Here is a 23,200-nt window from a genome sequence, read left to right on the forward strand (position 1 = left end):
GAACCTGACACAGACTCTGCTCTATTGGAACCTGACGGGTCTGGAACCTGACGGGAGTCAAACCTGTAGGGACTGGAACCTAAGGGGTCTGGAACCTGACGGGACTGGAACCTGACGGGACTGGAACCTGAGGGGACTGGAACCTGAGGGGACTGGAACCTGACGGGACTGGAACCTGACGGGACTGGAACCTGACGGGACTGGAACCTGAGGGGTCTGGAACCTGAAGGGACTGGAACCTGACGGGACTGGAACCTGACTGGACTGGAACCTGACAGGTCTGGAACCTGACACAGACTCTGCTCCAGCACGTCGGCCTCCATGTCTGACGCGTGGTTCATTCTGTTTTTCCTCTCAGCTCGAGTCCCTGCGTCCAGTCCCCTCTGACCTCTCGTCGGCACATCACTGGATTTTTCTGCTGTGAGTGGAAAAATCCCCAGAGAGCTGCAGTTTCAGAAAATACTCAAACCAGCACTGACTGGTACCAGCGCTCCCTTTATGGTCACAGCCAGTGAAATCAAAGTAATGAGCATGAACTGAATCTTCTCAGATGTTCCTCATAAACAGGAGCTGGTTTTATTAGTTAAAGAAATAGTCTGACACACAGACAACGTTTCATAATAACTTTTATTAAGGTGTTTTTTTTCCTAAGTGTGAAATGTGGCAGTTACCAATGGAATTTGTTTTATTTAAATAAATATACACATCAATCGAACTGAGAGTAATTATATAAATGCATAACCACACTAAGTGGTGAGTGCATCTAAGTGACAGAAGTCTGCCACCTAGTGTCCGACTGGAACTTTGGTATTAAGCTGTATTAACCTGATGTTTAACCAGTTTTGCATATATAGTCGGGAACAAATGTCTTCACTGTAAGACATAGATTTCTCATAGGTCTGAAACCTGAACTGCGAATGTTTAACCTACTATGATATTTGTGAATAATTCCTGAAGGTTCCCTGATTCTCTGTAAGACGACAGGATGCAAACACAAGATGGAACAACATGTCCAGGACCATGACATCCTCCAGTTAACTGTCCTGTCATATAACACGGGTTGGGATGGAACCCACACAGAAACATGCCCCTCATGCTGATGATGTACAGATATACGTGTGTGTGTGTGGTTAAAGGGATGCAGCCATGTTTGATTTATTATCCTATAGGCGATATATCTGGGTAGAGATCTGTGAAAACACGTTCTCCCCGTGTCAAGTGGAGGAGATTAACGGGTTTTCCTCCTCAGATTTCCTCGGAGGTTTAGAAGGCGGTGTCCTGTATCATCCCATAGGCCTCGTAAAGTTTGAGGAGGAGCTCTTTCTTCTCCTCCTCAGGCAGGAAGGACGACTCTGCAGACTTGAGGTTCTAGAAAATGACGACAACAACTTTACGGCTCCTACAAGTTATTCATGATATAAAAGGGTCACATTTAAAAATCTTAGTTTCACAGCCAGGTTCTGCTGAAAAGTCAGAAATAAAACCACCAGGTAATTATCAGTGAATTCTCAGATAGGCAGAGAGACGGGGTTTCTAGTCTGCTGGGCTCCCGCCTTAATTGGTCTTCTTTTAAAGTGTTGCTGGGGGGGTTAAACAAACTGGTCAGTCCAGTGCATAGAATCATAATGACAATGATTTCTTTGTTTTCCCTGTTTCCAGTCTTCTTGAAAAACTCTGCAGAAAGCAATTTACCAAAATGTCAAACTGTTTATTAAAAGACCTTCTTATGAACCTGGTTGTGAAGAACACGTCCTCACATTCTCTGCAGGTTTTTAAAAGGAGACTGAGGCCTCTCTCTCTCTCTCTCTCTCTCTCTCTCTCTCTCTCTCTCTCTCTCTCTCTCTCTCTCTCTCTCTCTCTCTCTCTCTCTCATGTAAGCTTTTGTTCCTGGTTTAATTAGAAGCAGAGGAAGTCGTTGACATGCACGGCGTATATCTGCAGCCCGTGCCGTCATTTCAAAGTCTCCCTCCATTCTGTGCCTGTGAACTTCTTCTCTAATTAATTATTCACGCTTTTGATCTCACCAGCCGTTTGAACTCCTCCTCGGTGAATCCCATGTGGTGGAGCGCGGTGCTGTAGTCGAGGTGCAGGGTGGAGTTGAAGATCAGGGGGTCGTCTGTGTTCAGGGAGTAGTTGGCCTTATCCTTCCTGAACCTGCACAGACAAACCGGTGAAACCCAGAGACGCCACGTGATCGACCTGCATCTCAACACGACCCCAGTGTGAATATGAAAGCAGCTCACGTGACCACAGGGTGTTTGCTGAAGTCCGGGTCGCAGGCACCGGTCAGTTTACTGGAAACAGGACACACCTGCAGTCACAGCAGCACATAGCCTGAGAACTTGAGCCTCCACCAGGGGGCGGTGCATCCCCACCGAGGACAGAGCGGCTGTCAATCAGCTGCATGCACATTCTGCACAAGTGATAATCGTCCTCACCTCGAAGTGCATGTCCTGAGCGAGTAGTTGTTTATACAGGACCGGATCCTCCAGGGTTCTGTAGCCGTGTCCCACGCGCTCGGCTTTCAGCACCTCCACCGCCTACAGGGTCCCCCAGGGGCCACGAGGACCAGGCAGAGGGTTTAGAGCACAAAACAAACCCTCCAGGGAACACATGTCAGCAGAATCTGCAGGAAGTGTTGAAACATGTCTCGCTGGGAGCATGACCACTTTGTGTTGGCTGTCGGTGTGTGTGTGTGTGTGTGTGTGGTCTATGTGTGTGTTTGTGTGTGTGTGGTAATAAAAGCAGCTGAGATGGACACAAACAGGAACAAAATTGTCACATCCACCCAAATGTTGTTTTTGCACACGTGTGTATTTGCATCACTTCTTTGTTCCCTGGTCAACTCTTCGCTGGAAACACCAAACCGGTTTTGTGTCACGTGTTTGTTCGAGACTCCGCCCAGTTGAGAAATGTCTCACTTCATTGTGGAGCAGCTCACCTCCTTCACCACGGAGGCCGGGCCCACCTCTCCTGCATGCACCGTCCTGTGGATCCCACACCGCTCGGCTTCCTGGCCACAAAATAAATCATGGAGCACATGAGCAACCGAGCAGCAGGGACCAACATCTGGTGTCCACATCTGCACCACTATGATATCAACAGAGGTTATTTTTTTTTTTTATATAAATCAGCCTGGATCTTAACACTTTTACATTCTTTTGTCTCAGAGGAAAAGTTGCCTTTCTGAGGCTCCGTGGAGAAAACAACTGTCTCCACCGGATGAGAAGATAAACAGAATGTTCATTTTCTAATTCACAAAGTTTAAACTCAGTACAGACACGACAGCGCTCCAGTTCGAACATGTGTTTTTTCGTTTGAGCTTTCTCACTGAGCGGAGAATGTCACTTGTGCTTCTCGTTCACAATTGGATCACATTTCATAAATTCCAAACTAGACGTGAGACAGATGTTTCACTGCTTCACGATGGGAATTAAAAACTGAATATCTGATTATGTACGCAGCATAAAACTCCATGAACTGTTTCTGATTGAGTCCTGAAGTCGGACGTGTATGCAAACAAATACAACACATGCAGAACAATAACCTGAACTGAACAAGATCATAAAAAGGCTTATAATAACAATCAAATCTGGGTGTTCATATAGTTAAGCATAATTTAATTTGAGAGGTTTAATGTCAGTCTTCAGGTTTGATTGCTGTTTTATGGACAGATTTAGTGCAACATCTGCAAATACTACACTTATGAACCATTGTGCAACAGAGTTATTGTAATTTAATGAATTATTAACAGAACCATTGTCACTAACGACTTTGAACTGGTTGTGTTTTTACTTCCTTGTCACAAGTTGGGTCAGAGGAAGTTAGTGAAGCATTCCTTCGTGCCCTCGTGCACAGACCGGAGCTCACAACCTGAATCATCATTATTTTGGAATGAGGCAGTGAAAGTGTTTTAATTGGTTCATCTCATCCGTTATGTTCTGACAAGTTAAAAAAACATTTCTCTGAATTCATCACTAAATTCTGCCTGAAAGCCAAACTGAGTTTTTCTCAGAAGCGTCGGAGATTAAGAGGAACTCGGTTTCTCAGAGAAACAGGTTTCACTGCCACACGATGGTGGCGACAGATCCAGATGTGAAGATATCGTCTGTTTGACGCTTGATAAGTAAAGTTTCCACATCAGCACGTTAACAAGCCTTGATGGTGAGGTACTGTACATAAAGGAGTAGTATTCTCTTACATGGTTTGCAGTTTTCTCTTCTATGGAATTGTATATATCAGTGTTTTATATCATGACAAAGGTAATATTGCATAACCACTAAATTTATTTTTGATATCTGTAATATTATATGATCACTATTTTTATGTATATTAACTTTTGATATCTATAATGTAACATATATTTATAGTTTAACGTATGTTTTAAATGTTTGATATTGGTATTTAATGTATTTTTTTTAATGTTTGATATCTGTATGTATGTCTTAAATGTGGACCCCACTAGAAGTAGCTCTGTCTTAGGGTAGAGCTAATGGGGATCCTTCTAAATAAATAAATAAACAAGCCCACAACCAAGTGTCGCTGGGCTCATCGAGCTGAGGTCAGTGTTTTCTAAATGTTTTAGCAGCTTTTTCTAACTAGCACTAAAACAAAGTATGGCAGCAGCTGGGTGGCACGGTGGTGCAGTGGCTCCTGTCACACAGAAAAGAGGATGTGGGTTCAAACCCTGGTTTGAACAAAGCCTTCCTCTCACGGTCCAAAGACATGCAGCTCACGATAGATTGTGACTACAGTGTCTGTACGAGTGTGACTGGTTGTTTGTTTCTAAACGTCGGCCCTGTGATCCACATGTGCCGCCTCTCGCCCCGATGGCAGCTGGGATTGGATCCAGCTCCTCTTTGCTCCTGAAGGGACGAGTGGTGAGGACAAGGGACGAGAGGATTCATCAAGACACGTCCTGGATTAAACAAAGTGAAATCATCCAAAATACATGATCTGGGAAGCAAGAGCGTAAAAGACACAGCCATCTCTTCTTCTGAGGTTTGAGAAGAGCTGGTCCCAGCAGAGAGAGGGCGAGAGACAGGACTGGTTTCCAGACGAGGGTCAAACACATTTACACCTACTGGCAATTTAATCTAATCTTTAGAGAAAACCTACATGGACACACCGACGGAGGAAAACAGTTTCCGATCTGGGCCACAGATAATCCAAAGTAATACCGCTTGTTATCCAAAGGTGGCCTGAATTAGTTTAGCTGGATTTGATCCATATTCACCATTTGCCACATGAGCCACATCCAGATTGCACCTGGTCTCGAGCTCTGCACGTTGGCCCACATGTGCTGTTTGCTCTGAGGCACGAGGTCAGAGCTGGGATTCGAACCAGGAGTCTTCTCGCTGTGAGGTGACAGTGCTAGTTTGAAAAAAACCCTGAAGAAATGTGGCTTTTGCATTAGTGTTGTGAAATCCCTGGCTCTCCCTCAGCTCTCCCACAGCTCTCCCTCGACTCCCCCCCCCCCCCCCCCCCCGAAGCTGCCAAACAATCTGCTGTTTATCCAACTCACTGCTGTTGTTGCTGCTCGTGAGGCTGAATAAGAGAAACACAAACAGAACCTCCCTCCTTGTGTGTGCTGGTGTTGCCTCGATGTGTGTACCCCTCACCTCATAGGCCTTCCTGTGGTCGGGGTTGGCTTCACAGTTCAGGGACTCATCACCGGCCAGGTCGATGGCCACCACGCCCTGGTGGCGATACTTCTTACACAGCTCGACCACGTCCATGGACCAGCCTGCAGGATCCAGAACAGATGTGTTACTGCACAGTTTGTGTCGGTCGGATCAAACACACACACGATGTGACCGAGCATTTTAATTCAGCTTAATTATTATAATCTTTTGGAAGGAACCAGTTGATTTAATCTTTGGTTAACTCCCTGGCTCCTGGTGAGAGCCTCATATTTACCAAACACACACAACAGTTGGTTTCAGGGTTGAATCTTGGCAACGAAACAAAAGAGTTCGTTTCCCACATGTTGAAATATTCCTCTGATTTGCTTCGGGCGCCGAATGAAAAGCAGCACGTTGACAATAACATTTCAATATTTAGCTCACAAACATGTAAAAAGTAGTGGTGTGTATTTTTATAGGGACTTTTTAAAGCAGGTATACAGAATATGTTTGTGATTTAACACTTAGAAAAAGCTTTATATTTAGATTTATATTTAACATTCAGGTTTGACTGAATTATTTGAATTTAACACGTTTTTTTTTGAAGAAAATGTAAATATCACAAAGTTAAGAGGTTAAATCTGAATCTCTACATTTTACTCCAGTGTCAGTGGAACTTGAAATTTTCTGTAATAGTAGAACATTTTTTATTTTAAAACATAACTTTGAATGCTAAAATCTGAGAAACCGATAATCTAGAAGTTGTCTGTAATATTTCCAAAAGTTCAAACAATAATATTAGAAAATGCAGAGAGTTACTCTTGCTGCTGTAATATTGCATAGTTTCCCAATTGTTGGACTCATAAAGGATAATTATATTTTATCTTATCTTATTTTATAGACTCTTATCTTATCTCAATCTGGTTAAATAGTTTGGAGATGCTTGGCTCCCCTGGACACTGACAACATGTCGGTGGTTATTCAAGTAGTAAGTGTGTGTCTGTGATGCTCCTGCTCGTGATTTGAGCGATGATGAACGAGACGTTTGAGACAGAAGACAGAACAGTGAGGACAAGGTGGATTTAGCAGACAGTAACAGTTCATTACTTGGCATGTGGCGCATGCAGCACAGGATGGACCTGGCCTTGATGTGGAACGCCCTCTCCCCCTCGCTCAGCCCCTCGTTCACCAGCCGCACCACCTCGTCCGGACTCAGGTCTCCTCTGATTGGACAGAAGAGACACAGCGTGAGACGACAACACGCGGTGAATCCACCTTCGTGTTTCCCTCTGAGACTCGACTCACTCTGTCTGGTTCCACGGCAAAGGTTCCACTTTGGTGTTGGCCAGGAAATGTGGGCTGTATCTGACCTCCACGTAGATCACGCCCTCGCTCGCTTTGTCCTCAACGAACTCGAAGGCGATCCTCTTGATGGCGTCTCTGTCCCCACTGGAAAGAACATGGACAAACACCCGGTGAGTGCTTCGACCTTTTGACCCTGATAAACTTATCTGAGGGATAATAAATCAAACCATTAGTCCCAGTTAACAGGTTATTTAAACAGTTAAGTGGCTTTGGACTTGAGCAATATAACAATTACACAGCTAGCTTCATTTGAGCTCCAAAACATAATTATATTAATATTGATCATGAACATTAACACTTCATTAGATGTATTTGACCTCGATGTGCTTCATGTTATTTGTCTAAATTCTTTTTCAACACACACTTCAGGATGAATGGAAGTAGAGGAAATAATTCATAAACATCTGATTTATATTTGTAGGGAAAATTAACAAAAATACATTTTTCTAACTTAAAATCTTTGGTTCTAATCTTTCTAAATGAAAATCAAAATTACAAACTATTCACTTTACTCTTTTCTTCTTCTTTTCTTTCCCCTGGCGTGTTGGTTTTTTATTGAGTTTCATTGTTTACTGCTGTTTATTACGACGTGTTTTGTAATATAGTAAATAATTTACTTTTCCCTTTAACATTTCGGCATGTTTATGACAAGTGGAATTTGATTGTTTACTGTTTGTTTACCGGATGCTTTTTGTGACGATGTAAACGTGCTCTTCCCTTTAGAACAACGCGGCTTCCAGCAGTTACACTGAAGGTAAATGCTCTGCACAGGTCTGAATGCCTGTTGTTCTCCAGCCTCCACCCCTCCCCCCCCCCCCCCACCCCCAACCCCCAGCACACACAGACAACATACAACAATCCTGCATGAGCTGAACTCCGCTGGTAAGTTCCCCCGTGTTGCTGAGGCCGTGCTGCTTTCAAGGGCCTCCACACAGAAGGGTCCATTCAGCTCGACTGCACGCTGCACTCCGACCACGACAGATTCTACAGCCACTGAGAATCTGAAAGAGTGTGTTTAGGTCTTTTCTAAACAGCTCAGGACTAAATGTAAGACACCGGAACTCCTCCTTTCACTGTGGTCTCCGAGGGGACCCTCCATCGAAGCAGTGATATGTTCCTCTCTGGCATGTCTGGCTTTTTAAAAACCGCCGCCCCACCGAGCTTTAGAATCTCACCGGGTTACTCCCACAGCGTCTTGGATCCCCGAACGCCATCAATCTCAAACTTTACAAGTCACTGGATTGCGGCGAATGCACGTGTGCGATAAAGTGCACGACTGGATTTTGACCCCTCGTCGTAAAACTTCCCTCGACAGGACCATCGCTCACATTTTGCTCTTTTGCACCTTTGGTAATTATGAAACAGAGTCATTAGGAAACGTCAGGTCAGCACTTACGCAACCACGTGCATGTACTCTGCAAACTTGCCCAGGAACTGGGTGAGGGTGGCGGGTTCCTGCAGAATGATCCTCGACCTCATCTCCTCGACAGTGGCCGGCACACTGATGCCGCGTCTCCTAGAAGGAAGAGAAGAGAATAAAAATAAGTGATTCAATCACAGAGCTGGAATCTGAGCCGGTGATTTGTTGTTGTTAAAGGAGACGTTGAACAAAGAGGCCGTTGTGTTTGTGCGACGTGTTGCACAGACGAGTTGTTAATGAAGAATCCAGCTGCTGAAACTGGGCCAGGACTTATTTAGTCTATTGTGTAATTGTATTCAAAACAAAAAATACACAGATTTTTACTGTAGAGCTCCACCAGTTAATGGTTTTATTCATAACCTGCAGTTCTCTTTAGCTGTAGCATTAACCTCCCGAGCAGAGATTAAAGAAAAGTAAGAATCCCTTATCTTCTCTTATCAAAGAATGTGTTTGTTATTATCTGGAAAATACATTTTGCATTCCTTTACTGAAATGCTTCTTTGTCTAATCAGGATGAAGTTGTTAAAACAAGTGAATCAACGTTACTGGTGATGACAGCGGGGCCTTCTTATCTTCTTATCTTCTTATCTATCTAAACGTGTGTTTATCTGGAACAAACACAAAACAACACAAACAATCTAATGTCAATATTGAAGAGTTCGGATAAAGGAACTTACTTGGCGACATCGAGAAGCGTCTGGACCCTGATGGCTCCGTCCAGGTGCACGTGAAGCTCCACCTGTGCACGACGGGGAAACAGTGAATAAACAATCTGAGCAGTTCAGAGGAAAAACAGAAAGAAACTGAAATAACAGACATTTTCCACTGCCGCCATTTGGATATGAATTATTATTACAGGTGTTATTAATCACGTATATGAAGGTTCTACCTACAGAACAGACCTGAAAACACATGATGACTAACATGTGTTTACTATTCCTTCAAAATAGCAAGAATTTAATGATTTACAAAACTATAAATGAAACCGTGGCTCAACGAAACCAATGACCTGCAGAGTTTCACTTTACATTTCAGACTCATGACTCAGTGTCTGAGTCCAGAGGGACAACTGGTCAAACTCTGAGGGAATTCCCTAAATGCAGCGTTGATATTTCCTGATCAAGAGGTGAAATCTGTGTTTCTGTAAGGGTCGCCGTTACATTGACCTTTGACCTTCGCCCACCCAAATCAAATCAGATAATTGATCCAGTTTAAGTGAACATTTGTTCTGAATCTGGGAGGATTCTCTCAAGGCATCAACAAGATAACGTGTTCACAAGGCGAAACTATGACCTTTGACCTCCAAATTCCCCAAAAGTCGTGTATTTAATATGTTTTTCATGTCTTGTGTCTTTATTAATGAACACAACCTGCCTGGTGTCAAAGAGCCGAGCTGCAGGGGAGAGCGGGGGGGGGGGGGGGGGGGGGGGGGGGGGGCTGCAGTTCAATGTTTTGGCTGCACCCCGTCGTGAATGCATCGCGCCTGACTGGGCAACAAGTGGTGGAGCGACCGGGGGGGCCAGAGAGAAGACTGACTGCTCTGCCTCTCCGGCCACATGACACCCATGAATCTCTGCTGCTCCTTCAACAGCTGACATCTGAACTACGCTCTTCAGTCGAGGGACCAGATTCCAAAGTAGAATTTCACTACACCAGACATTAGATCCTGGTCGCACGAAGAATGGAAATTAGCTCCTTTGTGGAAACGAGCCCTGAATTGAGGCTGCGAACGTTCAACTGAGAGCGAAACAGAATTTATCAAAAAGCACTTGAGCAAAACGTCAGTGTGATGAGAACCTCAAATGTTTGATGTCGTCAGAAACCCTCGACTCGGCCCCGCCCTCTAGTGGTTGTATTGCTTAACAGGTATATGTGCGATGATGGTGGAATAGCTTGAAACGTACGTATCTCTTTTCATACGTAAAGGCAGCAGAACGTGTGTGGATCAGGTGCTGATGTTCACACGTAGCATTAATACTTGTTCCTTGAATGATAATTAATCAATTATCCAAACGACAATAAACCGAGTTGTGTCCGTTTGTGTGCGACAAAGTACGAGCAACTCCAGAGATCGGATGTTTCTACACAAATGTTTACACCACGGCTCGATGTGCATTCTACTGAAGTGGTTTGCATCTCACTTGTTTACACGTGTGCTGTTCTTGAGAAGGAACCCAGCTGCTAAACTCATCTGCAACCACAGGAAATCCTGCAGCAGCACTTCCTGTCACGCAGCGTGTGATAGGTCGGTTCTGCTCGTTTCAGGAATCCAGCAGCTTGTTGTTCTGCTGCAGACTCACTCGCTAATTGGTTGATTAAAGATGTGAGATCTTGCCCTTTAGGCGAGATGATGATAAGTGATCAATACCGGTGCATAACTATCTCTGGTGTGTGAGAGGCAAAGATCTGGACTTCACATCAGTCAGTGAACGCATCGTTTTAGCTTCTGTATTTACATATTATATACATTATATACATTAGTTGATTAGTCACCACAGCTGCAGTGTTTTTTCATTATCATCATCTCACCAAACCATTTTCTGACTCTGCTCTGATCATTAAAGATTCTCTGCTTTTCTCTGGGTTTTATGATCTGAACAATGAAACAAGAAATCTGAAAATATCACTTCCACTTAACTGTGATGGATCAGTTTGATGTTTTTAAAAAGCGACACACTTCAGATTAATCAAGGGAGTCGTTTGCTTTTGTCTTAGTGTCTCAGTGTCTGAGTGACAGTGAACTCAATATCTTCACCTCTGCCAAGGTTGAAGTCGATTTTCAGTAGAATTATGCATATTTGGTTTGGATCCACATTAGAGGTCAGATCCATAATCCAGAATTGGGCGTTGGCAGGTGAATGTGCTTTACTGCGTTGAGGTTTGAGCTGTTGGTTGGATAAAATAATTAAACTAATGATAATGTCATATTGGGTTTTATATAGAATTGATGGATACTATACTGTTTAATAGATATTTTGGGATTCCAAACAATTCATAGATTGTTGAACTAATCAACAAAACAACACAATCAATGACTGAAGCCCCATTTTGGTCGGATTTATATGTTTGTGCTTAATCATGTTCATCTGATCCACATCAATAATCAATTATTCAAATTTAATTCATCAACTTTTGTGATGAAAACATGTGAGGATTTGCTGCGTCTCGGTTTTAAGTCATTGCAAAGTGAATATTCTTCATATTTGAATTAATCCATAGAAAATGTCATGATTTTACTATTTTCTGACATTTTATAGACCAAACAACTAATTTGTCAATTGATAAAATAGTAAATAGAAAATGAAACCTCCCTCACATCCTGATGACTGACAGTATTGACTCTGCAGCTGCATGACTGTGATCCTATGAGGTGTGTGGATACTGAACCGGTGACGACTGCTGCAGCAGACGATGGTGGTTTCGATTCTGCTCCAGCAAATTAATATTTAATGAGTTTATCTCTTCAGGCGGCCTGAGGTCTGTGCTTTTACAATTCACGTCCATGGAGCTGCCACATCTCTGAGTGAGTGTGTTGCTCCTCTGTCACTGAACCAGTCATTTCCTCGCCTCTTATCAGGAGAGATATGCAGGTGCAGGTATCACCCGGGACCAAAGGGCAGTGGCGAGTGGCTGTAAACCTTCTCATGCCTCAGTGTCTGACACATGTCAAACAAGGCTCGTGTTCAGTTCATGCAAAAACATCTGTGATGCAGAAATAAAGAGTTTGTCTTTGTTTCTGTTTTCGGGAGAAGATCATTTAACTTCACGTTTTTAAAGTGCGTGCTTTGATCCACCATGAGCTCAACCTGCCTCTTTCCTCTTTTCAACTTCCAAGACCAGAGAGTGGAGGATGAGTAAATGTGCCACATCCCAGTGCTGCTTGTTGCCAAAGCACTGGAGCTGCTCTCCCTTGTTTTACTGCGGGTTCCAAACAACAGAGTGACAGGAAGCAGTAGATCTTTGTTCTAATGAGCTTTAAACTTCATCCCTGTCTTTATTCAGCCTCCGTGTTCCTGCTCATTCTTGTCTCTGGACACTTTTACGCAGCCACAACGTGCGTAAAACCCTCGAAGCAAAGTTCGCCTGTCCCCAGATCCCGTTCCTCTCTGTTTAAACTCCCGAGTACTCACACTCCTCCGGTGGGGAACGTACCTTGGGCTTGTTGAATACCACTGGTTCAGGAGCGTGCTCGGCCATCGCGGTGAGGCTGCTGCCGGTGAGAGAGCCGGTGCACTGTGCGCTGAGGACCGGAGGGACGGCGCTTATCGCAGCTCCTCTGGTTATATGCATGACTCAGACATGGACACGCCTTTTTGCGCGCAACGGCTGAAATATAAACACACACACACACACATACACACACACACACACACACACACACACACACTGCAGGGCTGTACACCCAGGGCAGAGGATGCACGGGCCTGCGGGTCGTGCGGTTCACCCGGTGCGGGGTTAAAACGTCTGTGGACGGCGGGTTGGAGGATTAACGGGCCTGGGTGGCGGAAGCAGCTTTGCACCATGTGATGGGAGCTTTACCTCCGGGCTAATTACTCATGTCAAACCACGTTAGGACACAATCTGGGGGGTCTGTGTGATGTGGACTCCGCAGATGGTGAGGGACATGAGGGACATGGTGGGAGGGGGGGGGGGGTGTTGCAATGGACCACAGAGAGTCAGTAAGATGTTTCTCACAGAGACATGTGCAACCACAAGGTCCCTGAGTTATACCCACAGAGATGTGGACACCTCGACAGTTGATGGGAAACAAGAAGAAAACCAATTCAGTGTTTGAAACTCTGCTTCTCAAATTCACATGTAGGACTGAACACGTCTCCTTAAATATAGAACATAAAACTAATATATCGATAGGTATTGAATTTGTTAATTTGTATGTGTGTGTTTGTGTAAGTGTGTATGTATATGTTTGTGTGTGTGTACGTATTTGTATGTATGTGTGTATTTTGCCTGTATTTATGTGTGTTTGTATTTATGTGTGTATATGTATATGTATCTATCTATGTGTGTATATATGTATGTATGTATGTGTGTTTGTATATGTATATTTGTATGTGTTTTTGTGTACTGTATGTATGTATTAAAGTGTGTGTATGAATATTAGTATATATGTATTTTGCCTGTATATATGTATATTTGTATGTGTTTTTGTGTACTGTATGTATGTGTGTGTATGTATATGTATCTATGTATGTGTGTATATATGTATGTATGTACGTGTGTTTGTATATGTATATTTGTATCTGTTTTTGTGTACTGTATGTATGTATTAAAGTGTGTGTATGAATATAAGTATATATGTATTTTGCCTGTATATATGTATATTTGTATGTGTTTTTTGTACTGTATTTATGTATTAAAGTGTTTGTATGAATATAAGTATATATGTATTTTTCCTGTATATATGTATATTTGTATTTAGTTTTTGTGTACTGTATGTATGTATTAAAGTGTGTGTATGTATATAAGTATATATGTATTTTGCCTGTATGTATGTATGTTTGTTTGTCTTTGTCATGTGACATAGTGAACCTCATTCACACTGAACCTACACATGTCACTAATCACTGGTAAATTGTGTGTGTCTGTGTGCGTCAGCGCCATCTTGTGGTCGTAGCTGCAGCAGCTCTGCAGACACACGCTCCATTAGCGACACATTAATGAGGAAACATTGCAACATTATATTTGTCCACATCTTCCCTGATTGATCAGAGAATTGTTTTAGCATCTTGATGATAATCAGACACATTAAGGAGGTTGATGATGAGTTTGTGTAATGTTGTGCAGATCTAGTGGATTTAAAAGTAGTTTCACAGAACCTGAAACTTGTGTGTAACTGTGAAATGTAACATGGCCTTAACTCTGAGGCTCGTTCTGATCTAAGGGGCCTTGGAGCAGGTTTGTGTTCTACTTGTTGTTGTGATTCTGTTTCTCTGTTTAGAAGGAAAAATGCTACCTGAACTTTTATTTCCATTTATGTCATCAAATTGTCTATAATAGAAACCTACTTTAGTGGGAATCCTTTATGAAACACAATGAGTTGTTGACATCTCTACACAGACTCACACACTTTCTCTTGACCCGTACAACCCTGACTTCACTCTGCTCGTGTCCTGGTCAACATTCCCTGTCTCTCACTTCTGTTGCGGTTGTGTTTCTGTGAAAATTGATGTTGTGATGATGATAAAAAACATAACATGCTGTAACTAGAATGTGTCTCAGCAGAGGGCGTGTTTCCACCGAGGCGGAACAGCCCTGTATGAAACCACATTTAAATCTGGATTTCTATTTGGATCTGCACCAAATTTCACACACACTCTAATCACATCTAATTCAATATCAACTCCCTAAATATTATTATTCTCTGAGAAATGATGTTTAAAAAGTAAATGATGGATTCAGACCTGAATGTAAAGTCCTCTGTCATCAAAGGTAACGGTAAAGATCCGTGTGAACAGTGACGACATCAGGCAGCTGTGATGAAGTTTCTTTATTTGTCCACTAGAGGTCTCTGTTTCTCATAAATCACTAGTGTGTGGTGCAGGAGGGGGGGATGTGTTTGTGTTTACAAACTTCCACACTAACTTCCACAAGGGGGCGTTTCCCTTCAGAAAGGAAAACATGCTTCTTACTCTTCTTTTATCTCTTAAATGTGTTTGATTGAAAACAAATAGGGAAACAAATATAAAGATTTTCATTTCAGGCTACAGCTTAAACCTGAATTGAATATATATTATTATTATTGGTACGTGTTTTGGAATCGAGGCGTAAGAAAGTGTCACAGTCGACCGTTAAAAACAACATTTGTCTCACACATAACTCTGAAATCTTGACGTTTACCAGAAGCTGAACACAAACAATTCGACAATCATTGTGAAAAGTCACGGCTCTGGATCAGGGAGCGATTCCAGATTGAATCCCGACGTCTCCCACACACGCTGGCAGCTGCTGCTTCAGGCCGTCACTGAGCCAGTTCATATGTCATTGAGTTACTGGGATGAGGCCCAAGACTGTCTGTGGATCTGTTACTGGTGTCTTCTCACATGGGCTGGAATGATTTACTAAGAGGAAATGAGTCTGTGGTAAAAAAAAATGAATCAATCATGCAAACGTGAGCTGAATGTTTCTAAAGTTGTCTTGTTTGTAATGTTGTGTTACTCTCGTCCTTCAGATTTACTCCTCATCATTAATGAGTCGTCTCTAAACTCTTCTATGATCTACTGACACTTTACGTCTGTGGTGCAGTGAAGTTAGAAAACTCTGTGTTCATCCCACCTGGTTTATCTGCAGTGAACATATATAACATAAAGTTCATAGTCTATGTGTTTCTTTATTACTGTTCACGTGGATTATATATATGAGTGAATGATTTACTGAACTGGTGTTTTTTATTCGTACATCACGAGACTGTGAAGCAACCGACTCATTCCTCAGACCCAAGCTCACAACTTTCAAAATAAAAGCTTTGTAATTAAGCTCAATATGAAGCGTTGTTCTTTTATTTTTAAGACAATTCGATAGAAAGTGATTCGATGAATGTTGCTGCCGTGATGGAGATCAGCGTCTGCTTCAGTCAAAAGTTGTGAAATTAAAATAACAAAATGATCTGGTGTCGATTTTGAGTTTCAGTTTGACGCAGTTGTCGCCCACTGCTGCACTTGATCCAAAGATAAAGAGGAAGAGCTCTATTAATATTGTATGTATCACGTTTTCAAAATAGACTTCTTCACTTCCCCGGTCAGTTTACAATACAAGTGTGAATCCAAATAGAAGGAGGGGTTTGCCAGATTCACGTTCAACATACTGACAAAAATATGTTTTTGGAGAAGACAGACAGAAAACATCACGTGTGTCCGGAGCTCTGCAGGAAACTGTTGATCCACGTTCAGCAGCTGGATCCTCGGTCCTGTGCTGCAGACGTCTCCTTCTCCCTGAAGACCATCGCTCCTTCACCTGAACCTGGAGTCGACCTCCACTTAAAAATACAGCCGCCGTGTGCCAGGCTAGGAAGTGGCTGCGCTCATGAACCGAGCCCCTTGTCGCTTATTTATTTGTTCGGGTTCATTTTTAGTAAGTGGAGCTAGAAATGGATGTGTTGTTGGTTCAGGCGTGTCAGCGAATGCAGGAGGTTATTTCTGCACCGTGCAGCAGCGGCAGCCAATCAGATCTTTGCAAACAACCTCGTGAACCCGACCCCGGGGCGACGCAGTGAGCGGGCGATGGGACTTCAAGTGAAGTTTATGTATAGCTCATTACATCCGAGGTGTCAGTGGGCTTTACATCAAACAGAGTGTGTGTCACCAGCGGGATGTGAAGGTCATTGGTTCTGCAGGTTTCTGGTGAAGAATCAGACAAACTGATCCTCCATGAATATCTCAACTTCATAGCTTAGACTCAACTTAGACTTTCACCTGTTGCTGGCACCACATTCAGAATCTGGAACCCACACCTCCGTCCCCTCATGAAACATATAAATTCACTAGATCCAGATTTCTCTTTGGGTCGGCACCAGATTGTACAATCTCATAAATATCAGTTCCCTTCACATTCCGGATCTTTACTCTGATAAATCAATGTAAATGGTAAAAAAAATGTCAGATTTCATAATCCTAAAGAAAGAAGAAAATCCTGGATCTGACCACTGATCTGGATTCACACCAACGTTAATTGAGTTCTTCCCTGTCGCACACACTGCATCCTTCCACCAGGCTTTGAGGTGATCTGCACTAGTTCTTCTCTGATCCTGCAAACTATCAGGCAAACAGACAAATGAGTACATAACCTCCTCTGTGGAATGAATGAGGGACTGTTCGAAGTCTGCAGGATTCATCCTCTGTGCACCATGAAGGTCTGTGTATTAGATAAGTGAGATACTTCAGATTCATCACCTACCTACCTTCCTACCTACTTACCTACCTACCTACCTGCCTACCTACCTACCTACCTACCTACCTACCTACCTACCTACCTACCTGCCTGCCTACCTACCTACCTACCTACAGACTGACTGAACTACCTACCTACCTACCTACCTACCTACCTACCTACCTACCTACCTACCTACCTACCTACCTACCTTCCTACCTACCTACCTACCTACCCACATACCTACATACCTGCCTACCTACCTACTTACCTACCTACATGCCTACCTACCCACCTACCTACCTACCCACATACCTACCTTCCTGCCTACCTACCCACATACCTACCTACCTACCTACCTACCTACCTACCTACCTACCTACCTACCCACCTACCTACCTACCTTCCTGCCTACCTACCTACCTACCTACTTACCTACCTACATGCCTACCTACCCACCTACCTACCTACCCACATACCTACTTACCTACCTACCTACCTACCCACCTACCTACCTACCCACATACCTACCTACCTACCCACATACCTACCTACCTACCTACCTACCTACAGACTGACTGAATTACCTACCCACATACCTACCTACCTACCTACCTACCTACCTACAGACTGACTGACTGAACTACCTAACTACCTACCTATGTGAAGGTGGAGCTTCAGTATCAAGGTCCTGCCGATACACAAACTTGACCAATCAAGAGTCAGCTCTCAACTATCAATCACGTTTCACCCTCTCGTTAAAAACAAACCAATCAGAAACTTGAACATCAGTGTGATAAGAACTATCTAAAGGACAGAAACCATCACTGATAAAAATGTATTTAAGATGTATTTTTTACTTTCTAGTTTGGTCCAGGTCCTATCTGCTAACATGGAGGAGGTGTGGACCTGTACTGGCTTCACTTTGATGGAGCTGTCTCCTGCCATCTTTGTATTCGCTCTATAAAACCTTTTGTCACCGGATCCACATTCTCCTGGTTTTGATGGAGCGTGCGATGTCCCACTCGTTTGTTTCTCCTCTTTCTGACACATCCGTCTGAGAGTCTGGAGGATCCGAGCTTTTCTACTGTAGCTGTCGACGCGGCCGTGACCTCTGGCCCCGCGTACGTCAGGAGGCGACCTTTTGGACGGGAGGATGTTCTCATCGCCGGCTCCGGGTGTTCCTGTGACAACACCGTCGGATTTTCACATACTGAGCTGGAATGTCTGGAATCTAGATGTCATCTTAGGGAAAACATTTCATCTGCAGCTGGAGTGTATGTGTGTGTGTGTGTGTGTGTGTGTGTCTCCTGCTGTGGCTGCATACATCTGGACCACATCTTGACACACTCATCATATAACCTGCAGTAACAGGCACATGCACAAAGCCCTTACACAATCAGCTCTTGATAAATTCCTCCTCTCTGGTATGTTTCCCTTTTGTGGTTTTCAATATTTCTCTGGGACATTTTTAGACTCCTGCTGTTTGGAATTCAGGTAATTACCATATTTAGTCTCTGGCTGAGTGGTGAAGTGGAATTAAATCATGTCTCGATATATTTAGACGCCTCAGAGCAATTTGAGCTGAATATTTCCCCTGCACCTATAGGATTTCCTCCTGCTCTCCGAGGAAACACCTGGACATCTCCTTGCTGTTCATTATGTAAATGTGAGGGAAACTTTTCCGTCCGAACGTTTACGTCTCCATCTCGTCTTTTTTCATCCCCCATGAAAAGTTTTATAAGTTTAAAAACTTCCACTCTTCACGCTCCGTTTGTTCTCGTGGTCGGTGAGTAAACGAGAAATGTGCAGAAGTCGTTTAGCTCGGCCGTTTGATGTCAGAGCCCAGATGACATTATCCACACCGCTGGCTTTCAGGGAATAAGTACAAATCCAGTGTCACTGTACCAGGAAAGTCACCGAGCTGAGGTTTGTAGAAGGAGTCATAAATAGAGACGGAAGCGGAGCAGACGGAACAGACCAAGTGGATTCAGAACGGTCATTGTGATGGATAGAGAGCGCTCTGTCTGCGACCTCTCAGGGTGTGGTGCTGATCCAGGGATGCCCGTCATCACATTACCTCTGCAGCAGCCTTCCTGGAACAATGAGTCAGTCCCACTCAGTGCATCAACATCACGAGCAGACTACAACTCCACACGTGCTTCCTGACTTAGGGCTGAAAACCACTTGCACGTTTTTGTTTCTGTCTGTGTCGGACGGTTCCAGCAGTCGAGGCCAAGGTGCCGTCCTCGCTGAGAGGATACCTGCACGTCTGGCTGAGCCGTGAAAACATGTACCGGAAAAACCTTCTGCACCACAGGATGCCAAAGCCACAGACACACAGATTACCAGGTGCACTCGCAGCTGCTCTGCCTGTTGTGTTAGATTCCTTTGCCTTGTGAGGAGATTAGAGTAATATGAGTGTTTGTTACAGGCCACATCCGTTTTATTCTGAGTAGCACTCAAATCAGTCGGAGCTGGTTGGCATCAGCGAAACCCACAAACTGGCAGACGTGAATATTGATCTTGAGAAAATGTTCTTTTCAGTTGAAAGCAGAAGCTCAGAGATGTGACAGGTGATGGAAGAGGTGGTTGAACTCATGTCACTGTTCTGCACAGTGGTTTTTAAATCTGCTTTCTCTTCCTGGTATCAGCACTGATTTCTGTGATAACACTTGTTCGCCATTTCTATGAATAAGAGATGAGACTAAACTCCTTTTTTCTTCTTATTCCCTCTCTTAACGTTTTAATCCACTCTGTAATTGTAATATATGTTAATTATTCATTTGTCTATTTATTCATTTGTACCTCATGTATGAGTCTCATTGGTTTGACTTGTTTTGTTTCTTTTCTTACATCTCATCATGTTGTAAATCAGATATATGAAGCACTCTGAACTGAACTAACGTGTGTAAAGGTGACACATGGACTTTTACTTTTTAATTTGGTCCATTTCCCATCCACTGACATGACTAATACTACAGCCAGCCACCAGGGGGCAATCAAGATGATTTGGTTTCCCTCTTTACACTGTAAACAGTTTACACTGGCTAATCAGTGGCTCTGCCTGAGCTCAATGTTAATATCTGCCTGCTCACACGTCCAGTGGTGACTGCAGTTGATGGGAAAGTCAAGTTATCATAAAGAACAGGACAAATTCAAAAGTCAGAGGATCAACAAATAAGATCAATACTGATGAATTCCAGAGGGACTGGAGGGCGGGGCAGACAAACAAATAATTAAATCTGTTGATGCATGACATAACCAAGACGCTGAGTCATCTTGGGGGGGAAACCCGCTGCTGGAAAGTCTTTCCCCTATGATCTCAGATGACTGGTTTGCACGTCACCATCACGACTCCACCAGAGCTTCCTGTGGCTTCACCCGAAACACTACGATGGTTCCACTTCCTCCCACAGTCCAGAGACAGAGACATGAGGTTAATACGAGATTCTTAATTGACCTTTATGTGTGAAAGTGAGAGTAAATGATTCACCGGCCTGACTTCCCTGTGAGACGACCTTTAACGAACACAGACAGAACAGAACTTCTCTGGATGTGATCTAATCCCTGCATAGCTCCAGCCGAGTGTCACCGCTGAGTATCGCTCCAACAATCTGCGTCTACGCCGACTTTTCCCTGAGAGGTATTTCTGGGCCGTCGGACAACTTCTCCGAAACATGTGTTAGACATTTTTTACTCCACAGCGACAGACTTGGACGAGCGGGGGTTTCTCCTCTTTCACCACTTAGATCGGTTCATTCTTCACGGGACAAATAATATTTTCATTACTTTGACCTGCAGTCTTTTTTTGGGGCAATTGTGAATCAAGAGGGTTTTCCCTGCATACCAGCACACACCAAAACAACACGTGCGCCCCCCCCCGACTGAATGAGGGTCCTTGTCCAGGGTTTGGTTTCTTCAGAAGTGAGAGTGAATCTTTACTGTCTGGGAACTTTCCAACGTCTGCGTCCTCTGGAAACAAAACCTGTGTTGAGCCTCATTCTCTGCCTCTTTGGGTGGAGCTGGCAGATGACCTCACTCTGACTGATACCGGCTGCAGTTGTTGATGTTATGACTTGACTCCATCCTCTCCTCACGGTGGTGTTCTCACGGACGGAGCTTAATGACGGGAGACTAACTCCGTCTGCTCTCTAGGCAGAGTTATGAGTGAGCTTTGTTTGTAATGTATAGTGTGAACTGGCCGTGCACCTGGAGCCCACCTGCCGGCGACACACATTCCTTCCTCCTCTTCTGTCTTCCTGTCTGTCTCCTTCTATTTATAACCGGACGCTGGACGTCTTCGGTGTCCACCCGGCACCGAGAGAGTCTCGTGTTTCTCTCCATCGAATTCCTCCGACCCTGAATGGGATTTCTTTGTGTTTCAGTGGCTCCAGTCTTTGGATTCAAAGTGTAATGTTTAAAAAAATAAATCTTTGCTATTTTCTAGTCATTCCAAAAAAAGACATTTTCCAGATTAAAACACTTAACTGCTCAACATCGATGTGATGAATGAGCACAGAAAGTTCCTCTAGCGCCACCATGAGGTCAACAAACCAGAATATTAAGAAAACTAGTTTATTCTTGTGTTCTCTTGTCCTACTTAGTGAGTCCTCTTCAAACACTTCCACAATCTACACAAAGTGCAGAGTGAAGATAGAAAACTTTGCGTTCATCCCACCTGGTTTATCTGCAGGGAAGACTTTAGAGTCAAATAACAGTTAAAGGGCTCAGATCTTTTACTTTGAAGACAACTTCAAACTTCTGACATCGTTAATGTCTGTGCCCGTCCACTTATGATGGACAGATGTCTGAATCCTCTTCGTCTTTGTCGCTTGAGTTTCCGTCAACGTTTCCTGACGTCACATTATCTTTTATATTTTGCTCCCACTCCTGATGACTCGGGTGCAGGGCTATTCTCATTCTCATTGGCTGTTTGTGTCGTCGTTCAAAACAATGAGTCCAAAACGCACCAAATTTCCATACAGACAGACATTTGTGGATTGACTAGATGTCTCAACTATATGATGATATTCAGTACAGATATTAAAGTGTCCTTCTCGACTCCCTGTTATCCCTGTGGTGTAGCACCACCGTCCTGTAAAGGTTTAAATCTGTCCTCCCTGTTCCCGTCAGCTGTGAATGTTTGTGTCGTCCTGTTGAGACTGGTTTGAGAGACACAGACACAACACACACAGTGTTTGGGGTCATGACAGCTGTGCACTGTGAGAAGCCTCTGAGCAGCTCTTCTCTTTCCAGTAGAGGAATCACTCAGAGTCAAGTTCAAGTCGACCTCGGACGTGTTGCCCTGACATCACGGAAACCAGGGTGAAGAGAGGGATTCAATCCTAAGTCTGGAGGAAGTGGAGCCTGAGGGTTTCAGGGGTTTCCAAGGTTTTTTTTGGGGATGAAACATGAACAAGTGGAAACATCTGATCTATAACCGTCCTTTCAAAAGATCAGATACTAAATCTGAGGGCTTTTAAAAAGCCTTCGTGGGATCAAATCCTGTCGACTGGAGTCAGAATCTTCACCACAGAAACCCCGGAGGTTGTTTGACTCGAAGACAACTGGGCTAATGTATTTTTCTCCTCTCAGCTCGTGTTAAGCTGTGTAAACTCTGAGCGCCACAAGACTGGAAAGAGAGGGAGGAGAGGAAAACGAGGGGAAAGAGTGGAGGGTGGAGGTGTGTGTCTGTGTGTGTCTGTCTGAGAGTGGAAATGGGCAACAGGGAGGAGGAATGTGAAACATTTCTGATGCCGCTCCAGTGGCTGTTTACACGCTCGTCAGCCCGTGACATCAGAGTCCAGACTTTATAAATGTCAGCAGGCTTGAGAGTGAGCAGTGAGCAAACAGCTGCAGCGGTCCTCACAGGGAAGTGAGACAGAGACCATCACACTCCAGCCCC

General features: G+C 43.8%; 1 protein-coding gene across 1 annotated transcript; it reads right to left on the reverse strand.

Annotated features, from left to right (window-relative positions):
- Positions 1-609: 609 nt before the first annotated feature.
- ada (adenosine deaminase) lies at positions 610-12,699 on the reverse strand. The gene is made up of 11 exons (XM_053424908.1): positions 12,562-12,699; positions 9,087-9,148; positions 8,386-8,505; positions 6,930-7,073; positions 6,732-6,847; positions 5,622-5,746; positions 2,942-3,013; positions 2,439-2,540; positions 2,244-2,311; positions 2,025-2,154; positions 610-1,368 (listed from the first exon to the last, which is right to left on the reverse strand). The coding sequence occupies exons 1-11, from the start codon at positions 12,697-12,699 to the stop codon at positions 1,264-1,266; spliced, it is 1,182 nt and encodes a 393-aa protein (XP_053280883.1). The 3' UTR covers positions 610-1,263.
- Positions 12,700-23,200: the final 10,501 nt, after the last annotated feature.

This window comes from Pleuronectes platessa, chromosome 6 (genome assembly GCF_947347685.1).
Source record: "Pleuronectes platessa chromosome 6, fPlePla1.1, whole genome shotgun sequence".
In the NCBI taxonomy this organism is placed as follows: Eukaryota; Metazoa; Chordata; class Actinopteri; order Pleuronectiformes; family Pleuronectidae; genus Pleuronectes; species Pleuronectes platessa.